Source organism: Bombus impatiens, unplaced genomic scaffold, assembly GCF_000188095.3.
Source record: "Bombus impatiens unplaced genomic scaffold, BIMP_2.2 scf_0225, whole genome shotgun sequence".
Lineage (NCBI taxonomy): Eukaryota > Metazoa > Arthropoda > Insecta > Hymenoptera > Apidae > Bombus > Bombus impatiens.
The window spans coordinates 1,154,800-1,165,031 of NT_176644.1; the positions used below are offsets into that span (position 1 = coordinate 1,154,800).

Here is a 10,232-nt window from a genome sequence, read left to right on the forward strand (position 1 = left end):
CGCAAGTGGTGCATTTTTCCGTACGATAAAGCGACGAAGGTGGAGCACTCGAAAATATGGAACGCTGATACAAATTCACCGACTACGTATAAATGTGATTTTTATACAACACACATACATACAAACAGTCGAGAACCATTTGTTGCGTACAAAAAGCGAAACTCGGCGAAAAGTGGACGTGGAATATTTACACGTCGTAAGCCGTCGATGTAAACGCAACTCCGCCACGAGTGCTCTCTCGTGTTACTTGAAATTATCCGAAAAGTTGCAAGTAGCTGGCGCGATCGACGAATTACACGGCGCAGGATGTTTAAAAGGCGCGTTAAAAATTTTCAACACGGCGAGCAATTCGATCTCAGCCGGCATGGAAAGCTAAACCGGGCATTTTCACTCGGCAGGAACGCACGCTCGTCGTGAATTTCTCATCGATCATCGCCGACGTCGGGACGAGAAACGAGGCTTTTCCAGCATTCCGCGTTGCTTGTTCTAACACGCGTAGTCCGTAAGATGGAATCCTTCGAGCACGTCGACTTTTCTTCGCCGAATAACAACTTCGACTTTTGACTTATTGCGCGAACCTTATCGTACACTCGTGACGAATCAAAAGCACGCGGTGAAAAGACAGACGGTGAATTATTTACTCGTCTGGTCGATCCGACTGGCAAAACTTTTATTTCTTTTCTTCTGTTATTTTAACTTTTTTTAGTAACTCGTTTAACGAGCACAGGATCCTTTGCTATCGGCTACACAGGCACACGAAGGACGAAACTGAAAATGTCGAGCGCAAATCTCAAGCTACGATTTTCACAATCTGCTTTGCGTGGAAGGTATTTTTGGAAGGTCAGAAGGTATTTTTGAGAAAAATGCCTCTCAGCTTTCGACGATCGGCCATCGATTTCATCCTACGTCACAGTGTACAAACACCGTTACGGTTTTTTTTATTTCATACGCGCACAGATGAACTGTGTTTGCACTAGCTGGCAGCAATTGCTTGATGATCGAGCGAAAGTTACAGGTACGCCGTTTTCACCCAACGTGGCAATATCGTACGAACGATCCGACTGCGCCAACCAACTTGTCAACCGACAGGTTTGTACAACCTGAGCGCTACCAGAACTCGAACCTACCTGACCGAGCCAGAACGAGCAAAAGCGTAATTGATCGATAGAAGTGCAGGTGTGAAAATAACTGTAAAATGTATAATGAAAGGTTTTCATAAGACGCTGCGTTCTCGAGAGAAATAAATTGGAAAATGAGTGGCGCGCCTGCGCTAAACCACTTCTGAGCCAAACAGATGCAAATTTCATTTTCTCGAGAACGAGACCTTAAGGGGAAAAATTCTATCTCACGTTTTTCGCTCATTTTCCCACGTGCAATAGTCTCTCGTTGCTCGTTTACCTGCACCTGGACCCTATAATTAGCCAAATATACTTAAATATACTTAACAAACGTTCGAGCTGTCGATTTGAGCCGTTTTTGATCGGAAACAGAATTCGGAAGAGTTTTATTTGATATTTTTGTCTTGCCATTTCACGCGGAATCGACTCACGTAACGCTCTGTGTACGAATAGTCGAATTTTCTCATATTTTCATCTAAATATTAGGTTGTCCGAAATGTTTCTTTCGTTTTATAAGGAAATAATAGTTACACAGGGTGGTTGGTAACTGGTGGTACAAGCGCAAAGGGGGTGATTCTACGCGAAAAAAGAAGTCGAAAATATAGAATAAACATTTTTCGTTCGGGGCTTTGTTTTCGAGAAGATCGAATTTGAATTTGCGCTCGGTACGCGTGCACTTTATCACGTCTCGTTATAACGGATCTCACTGTAGATCGTTGTCTCGATGGAAAAATTAAAAAAAAAAATTTTTATTCTATATTCGACTTCTTTTTTCGCGTAGAATCACCCCCTTTCCGCTTGTACCACCAGTTACCAACCACTCCGTATATAGTTATATATAATAGTTATAATTATAATTATTTTATAAGGAAATAATAGAAATGTTTTTTGTTTTATATTAGTTTATTGAATTATACACGAACATAATAATCGAAATAGAGCGAAATGGATCACACATAATTCAATAAAATAATATAAAACAGAAATTGTTGTTCGTCTATTATTACCTTATGAAACGAAAGAAACTTTTCGGACAACCTAATACTTGCGAAGGCAACTGCATAATCGAGCGATCGATATTTTTCAAGCGCTTTTCCCATTCCTATATTTTCTTTTTTTTTCTTTTTTTTTTCGGTTAACCGGTTAAGTTTGCGCCAACGATTGCAGGATGTGAGCAAAAACGAAAACGTAGCGCGTCAATCCTGCGGCTGTTTTTCCGCGCGCAGTCGACTCCCATTGAAAATTCCTGTTTCAATTTTAATTCGTCCGCACGGCCGACGATGTTTGTAACGTCCGCCAGTCTGATTGCTGTCAATATTAACCTACTTATGTTTGCGCGGGCGTCATCCGTTTCGCGAAATCTCCGCTCTAATAATCGATCAGAGTCCGACTCGTCCCTGGTGACACGCGGAAATGCCCGAAATTTCAGAACACCGCTGATGGCGATTCGATTTCCTCCCTTGTGAATTTTCCAAAGCGAAATTCCGATATCGGCGGAACGCGAAGATATCGGCGAAAATTCGAAAAAGTTTGCCGACGTTCGCCAAGTGAAACGTTCGAAATTGCTTACGGCCGAAGAGAATTTTTCTGCGGAAATTACACTTACCCAGGGAATCGTAGTATTTCTTTATCTTAATTTCACTTAAAGTTGCTCGCGACTATACACACGCTCATTTTCCTATTACCTTTATCTGCTATCTAATTTTCGTTTCAATCAATTTATAGATGACACACGCGTGATACGCACGTACAAGTAATTGCATTATGATAAATTATATTACAGGTATTACTTTGTCCATAATTATCACGCGTCGTTATATTCTCACAAAATAGAATTCTTTTGAATAATCTATACATAGGCGAACACATAACAGAAAAGAACTATCAGAAACGATTAATTGATACTATTGAGATATGTGTAATTTTGTGTGCTACATTAGATTTGCCGCGTAGTAGTGACACACGTATACGAGTATGAGTGTGTGAAGTATGTGCGTGCACAGCGTCTCGTAAAACGGATGAATGCAACTGTTCCGTTGGTAATGTGGTAAAGAAGATGGGGAGATAAAGAGAGTGGTGAGACGCGTGCAAACGCGTATCGACGAATATCTTGTAAATCGCATATCGAATAAATGTGAAACTATTTTGATATCAATTCTAAGTGTAATGTAAGTGTTCCTATACATTTATTTCGGCGATTAAGATGCACAATTCTCGACAGAATTAATAGCCGATCGAATGAAACATAAAAATGTACAGCAGGAAAATTGGGATGGTGGTAATAATGGCGTGGTTAATTCTCCATTTCTCGTAGTTCGAATTGCGATGGGATACTTTGTTCGCTTTTTACGTCCATTGATAAAACTAACGTTATAGATTTCGATATATTCCGAGAGACACGCGAAATGTTTGCTTTTCTTGCTTTTATTACAGATCCGAAGTATTTTTTACTATTTCTAAGCGTCGTAAAAATAATATTTATAAAGGAAATTCACGAACCTAGTTTCATTGGAATTCTCAATGACGAAACTTAGAAAAGGCGAGAAGTTTGTCTACCGTCGATCATCGATCAGCGATAATTCAATCGCGTAGAAGATACGAGCGATTCGTTGAGATACTCGTCGAGTAAATCTGCGCAAACCAACGAACGTGGATACCCGTTCACGCGTCGATCAACGTATCAAGCGAAACTGTAATCGCGTCGTTATTTGACTGGCGGCGTATCAAATCTAAATTAGTACCGGCCGTCTACCACGGTTTCATGGAAGTTAACGAAGTGAGTAATTCGCTAGCATTACTATAATTCCGTGGAATTTGCGGGCTTCTGGCCGTAATGTAAATGCATCATTAATTTACAGACCAACGTATTAGCCGAAGTTCAAACTTCCGATAGAAACGACCGGTACAAGGTAAAGTTCAATTTGTTCGTACCGACTGCTCGTTCATGAAAATCGTTTCAGTTCTATCGAACGTTTTTCGCGTCTATCTCAAACTTTATTCTTCGATCGTAATTACATTGAACACGATATCGTTCGTGACTTTAAATCGTAAAAGGCGTAACAAGACCTCTGTTCCTTTGCGCAATCGGTATTTCCACAGTTGTATCGCTCATCGATGGTATCACGAAGTACCATAAGAGGTCAGGTCTATCCTGTATCGCGTCCGTGATAAACTAACCGTTATCGATAACCGTTGACAAAATAACAGACGAATAGATCGACTGTCGATAGACCGATATAAATTGTACGATTGGTACAGACCATTGACTAAGAACAGAATAAACGTGACGTTGACCAGTTAGCTGTTTGTGGCGAGTATAGTCGTCATGCAGAAGTGGCAATATTTTGTGTTTTGTATACTCGTTGTCACTTACTTTTGCCACACATTTTAGGTATACGCTTTTCGAAGAGGTCGCAACAGCTAGCTGGTCAAATGGAATTTTGTGTCTCGGGTTCTGAAATATCCATAGATGGAAATACCGACCTGGAAAAGAAGCCGAGTGTTTCTTACGCCCTCTGCGACGTGCTACGACGAACGAAAAATATATGGCGGACCACTCGTCGTCGATGATTCGGAAGAAAGGGATTTGTACGACATTTCTATTTATAATAATTACAAGCGTTTTCGTTCGATTCCTCTACAAGATTTTGCATTATTCAAGACTCGTTATTTCACAACGAATCTGTAAATGTTTGCTACCTCACTTTTCTCATCGTATATTATAATTGCGTTCAATAATTAATTATCGAACACATCGATCTATCGCTTGTCACCTTGCCGGTCCCTCGGCCGCGTATCATTTGCCTAAGTGGTTACGAATTGAAAGTGGACGTCATCGTAATGACGTTTCGCGGAATTGACGGGGCGAAATTGGTAGAAAATGGAATTAAAAGCCGCCGATAAAATCAACGCGACGTACAAACGAGTTAGATATTATCGCGAATCGACATCTTCGTTTCTTTGTTAGTTCTGGCTCGCTTTGCTCAGTTTTCCACGAGCGTCGAACAAGTTGAAGAAGTTATATACGGAATATTCGTGACGAGTGTCGAAGAAGTTTAACGTCGGCGTAATAAGATGAGGCTTAAGTGTCACGGTACCCGCGGATGGTACAAGAAAAAGCTAAAGAGTACGCGTTTACGATATTATTTCATTGTAATTTCGATTTATGGTAAAGTAGTTGTAACTTTACGCAACATAGTCGACTATCACAACATTACACATAGTATTTCTACTTTTTTCATAGAATGAACACGTTATTATTTTATTGTTTCTTTATCCCTTCGTATAAAAATTCACACACTGCCAATAATACCATTGCTTTCTCCTCCAGCCAATTTCATCGTTATTCCTCTACCTTTCTTCTTGTCTGTCGATTCTATTACATCGTTCGCGTTGTTTCATCCCTCGTCATTTCGAATTCATTTTTTCCAACGATTCCCCACGGTAGAGTGCTCTCTATCCCACACGGAACATAAATTACTATAGCCAATGTATCAGCACTACGTATTACATCATATTTATGTTCCTTCGAAAATAAGATAATAAATCGTACGAAACGTTGCACACGATAACGCGGATCGCGTTACATTCTTTTCTCCGTACGCAGCAGAATATTACAGACGAAGCAGATTTTACGTTTAATATCTCGTGTTTCTATTGGCAACTAAGTGATTGCGGATTTTGCCATTAGCTGGTATTGACAAAATCCGCAATCACTTAGTTGCCAACCCAATAACATCGATGTAGAGGTTCTACGTAAAATAGCGATTTGCACGCTTTCGATAGTTCGCCGCGTGAATATCTCGACGTCGTTGAAACACCGATACGAATATAGAAATTCATATTTCGATAAAAACGATTCAAAAAATTCCAACTACGCGGATATTTGTTTCCTCTTCTAACACTTAACGCTCCAAATGTGCCTCCCAAGCACTGTAGATGAAGCCGACCAATACGCATCAAAATATTGTTTCCTGATAAAATCGTTGAAATGGTGGGGGAAATTGTTCTTTTGGCGATTAGAAACAAGCATATTAAAGGCTTATATATTTTACAAGATTTCTCAGGAAATCAAATTATTGGTAAATCAGCTCGTAAGTAACTGTCGGAATAACAATGTGTATGGCAGGCAGCACATAAGGAACAACGTTTAGATGGGAAACTGCATATGATAAATCAGTTGTCGAAAGGGAAAAAGAAAAAGTGTCTTGTTTGTTCATCAAAAGGAAGTAACGCGGTAAAAAAACAAACAATCTTCCACTGTGAGACCTGTGAACGCAAACCCGTTACATCCCAATGAATGTTTTAAAAAATTCTCAATTATAATTAACACTTTGACTGCCACACCGAAATCACATGTTTCGCTGAGGGCGCCACGGTAGTATTTTTATTATTCAAAGCATATAATGGCGAAATAATAAGAAATTGACGATGTAAGACAACGTTCTTCCCCAATGGACCGTTTATCTCATTGGTGGTCACGGGTGACCACCGTGGCACCTTGGTAACAGTCGATAGCGACATATTGTAACGAGGGTCGATAGCGACATATTGTAGCGAGGCTTCGTTTATTTCGACAAACCATTCGCCTTCGTTATTTCTTTGTAAGCAAAACGTGCGAAATATACAGGGTGGTTGGTAACTGGCGGTACAAGCGGGAAGGGGGTGATTCTACGCGAAAAAAAAAGTCGAAAATATAGAATAAAAATTTTTTTTTAATTTTTTAAATTCTCCCATCGAGACAGCGATCTACAGTGAGATCCGTTATAACGTACCGCACGCGTACCGAGCGAAAATTCAAAGTCGATTTTCTCGAAAACAAAGCCTCGAACGAAAAATTTTTATTCTAGATTTTCGACTTCTTTTTTCGCGTAGAATCACCCCCTTTCCGCTTGTACCACCAGTTACCAACCACCCTGTGTAACTATTATTTCCTTATAAAACGAAAGAAACATTTCGGACAACCTAATATTTAGATGAAAATATGAGAAAATTCGACTATTCGTATACAAAGCGTTACGTGAGTCGATTCCGCGTGAAATGGCAAGACAAAAATAGACTGTAGTGTGATTTGTTGTTTGAATAACGAGATAACTCGCTGCTGAAATCGTCAAGTGTATTTTAAAATAATAAATAAATAGGTACAGACAATATTCGCTAACAGTAGCTACAGTATTCGTTACAATAGCATTTAAAATCTCACACTTAAAAACTTGCAAGTTCGAATATGATCATCATAATACGTGTGCAACGTATCTAGGATATCTCATGTATTTTTTTATATATAAATTGTCTATAAATATTCGCTTGTTTCGATGCAGATAGTCAATTGAATATCGCACAAGGTGTAAAGCGATTCTTTCGTGATTATTGCCAGAACACAGGGTTGCACGGTTTTCGATACATCGTTACAGGCGAGACAACATGTCATAAAATGGTTTGGCTCATGGTAAGAGGAACTTTCGTCCACGTTTCCTATCGCGTCGGATAATTTCGATAAAAACTACAAAAATTTCTTTCATTCGTTTAACGCGTAGATCTGCTTGGCAGCGATCATCTTCTGCGTATGGCTGATGTTACGTTTGTGGCAATATTATTCGAACAACCCTACGGTGACGATAATAGACACGTCGAACCCCATAAGGGACTTACATTTTCCAGGTATCACGATATGCAACAACAACAAAGTTTATAAACCTCATGCTGATAAAATCGCGCAAAAATTGTAAGTAAATCGTAGTTCATAGCTACTTGTACCTTAACAAGTGTGTCTTAAATCGTTCTCACGAAATTCTTTCAAATTCTTAATATCCTTGAGATCGTAGATCGTGTTGTATAATTTTGTTGCACAAATTTTCGGAATTTAGCGTCAGAAGGTACGCGTTACAAATTTTCACAGTACATAGAGCTTTATCAAATTTGTTTTTCTCAGTATCATTTAGCAAATAGAAAGCGATGTTATATTTAGTATGAATTTAATTTTAAGATAATTGAAACGGGCACTCGTTGAAAAGCGACGTTTATTGTGTAGGATTTTGATACCTACGCGAATGGAAATAATATTCTATTTGAGTAAAACTTATTGAGTATAATTTACAAATGTGATGTTGCAACGTTGTAGAAACTTGCAAGGACCTATGAATACACGTAAAAATGAATTCATTGAAACGCATTAATAATACCGGCGCCTGTTGTCACATTCTTTTTCAAAACATTAATAACGAAATGTTCGCGACTCGATAACATCTTCCTTGATAATACCATATCGCCTCTAACATCGTTATTATTGTTTATTTATTTATTGCCGTATCGAGTGATAGTTACGAGCTACTACAATTACATTACCTAAGATAACATTTTTCACACGATATTAATTGATATTTACGTGAGACGAGGAAACGTCAGGTCGCGTGTCTCCTATCAAATTATAGTCGTCGAAGCGTTTGTAAATAAAAGCTTATCATCGTCTTAATATCGTACGAATCCTGGTATTTTTTCATCTACGAAAGTGTCTTCTGTTTATTAACACTACAACTACCATACCAGTCAAATTGATTGGTTTTACAATTTTATTTTACAATTCCCACTTCGTGTTATATTTTTTTCCGCAATGATGTAATGATTTCCGCAACGATAACTAAAAGAATAATATAATGAATTTCATTTTCTTTTTTATGTATTCAAACTAAAAATAATTTTATATCGAGGCTACTGATACCGATACCAGTCAAAATGACTGGTACTTGCCAAAATGTAAAAGGGTCCTGCAATCTGTTTATCGAACCCCAATTAACCAGTTTCCTCGTTTTGTGCAATTTCCCACGCGTTTTTCAAATTTTTACCGCGCATCGTTCGATACGATGATATCGGTTACCAGGAAAATTCCGGATCGATCGCTAGATCGCTAGATGCTAACGCTAGAAATGCCGCAGCAATCAGAATGACTGGTTTTACAATTTTATAAATGCGTCAACCCTCGTTTAGGGATCACAGTCCCAGATGGATTAATAACGTTGAGGTTGAGGTTGACTGATTGAAGACCGAGTGGATGAATTTGTAATAGAAAAGTATATTGAAATAATTAAAGGTATAAGTATAATGTATAATGTATAAGTTTATGCTGATTCACATCCTTACTCTCTTAGTGTTACTAGACAGTCGAATGATAGGGAGCACGTTCATATACTTATAGCGAAAGGACATTACCAAGAAAATTAAGCTTATAACTTGGGCTAGAGGCTACAGGGAACATAAATAGAAATCTGTTTATTTGTTCCTTTGTTCCTAGACCTTGCAACCCAAAACATAATGTATACTCCATACAATAATATGCACCACTCCTTATTTAGAATATTTCTGCGTAGTAGCAGTCTCTAGGTCACAGATATACACAAATAAAGATGTAGAGTTTCTCTTCGAGTAGTTACTTCAACAAATAATATAAAAAATGTACTACATAACATGGAATTCCTTCTGTAAGAAAGTAGTGAATCAATAAATATAAAAATATTCTATTATTACGTATTTTTTAAAGACCAGTGATTTTCACTGGTTTTGGTAGAAAACCAAACTTCGTGTTAACTATCGGTAGTTCTAGTGTTAATCTACACACTTAGCGTCGTTCGTAGTTCTATCTATAGCTTCGAAATATGGCGCAAGTGAACAAATTAAAGACCTTATTTCATCCAAATTCTATCGCAAGGATTTTCGCGAGTTGAACGTTTCAATTTTCTTAACTGCTTTTAAAAATACATTAATGACAATGATATGTAAATAATTTCGCAACGTAAAGCGCGTTTTTAGTTTCTTCGATAAGTGTGAGATACGCGAAATCCGATAGACATATACAGAGTGTTTGAAAAGGTCGAGGACAAACTTGCACTGCGTGTTAATAAGGTGAAGTGGATAAAAAATGTTACTACAAACTCGACGACAATTTATCTCACAGTTACGAGCAAAAACTGTTATCAATCGTTTAGACAGATGCAATAAATATTCGAAATTTCTTTCCCCTGCAAGAATGCAGACTTTCATTCGTCCAACTCTTTCGAATATTCCCATTCATGTATTTTCTAAACCCACTTTTATGCACACATTTTCAAAAGCTCCGCGGAC

At 38.2% G+C, this 10,232-nt stretch overlaps 1 protein-coding gene across 2 annotated transcripts in view; it reads left to right on the forward strand.

Moving 5' to 3' along the window:
- The first annotated feature begins 4,897 nt into the window (after positions 1-4,897).
- The window catches only part of LOC100748842 (pickpocket protein 28), a 15,806-nt gene continuing 10,471 nt past the window's right edge, over positions 4,898-10,232 (forward strand). The window contains exons 1-3 of one of the 2 annotated variants that reach the window (XM_012383831.3): positions 4,898-5,244; positions 7,439-7,566; positions 7,655-7,842. In XM_012383831.3, the coding sequence (XP_012239254.1) occupies positions 5,193-5,244; positions 7,439-7,566; positions 7,655-7,842 (368 nt within the window). In that variant the 5' untranslated portion in view covers positions 4,898-5,192. The remainder of the gene's footprint in view (positions 5,245-7,438; positions 7,567-7,654; positions 7,843-10,232) is intronic. The other variant, XM_033320004.1, reaches the window with a different exon arrangement.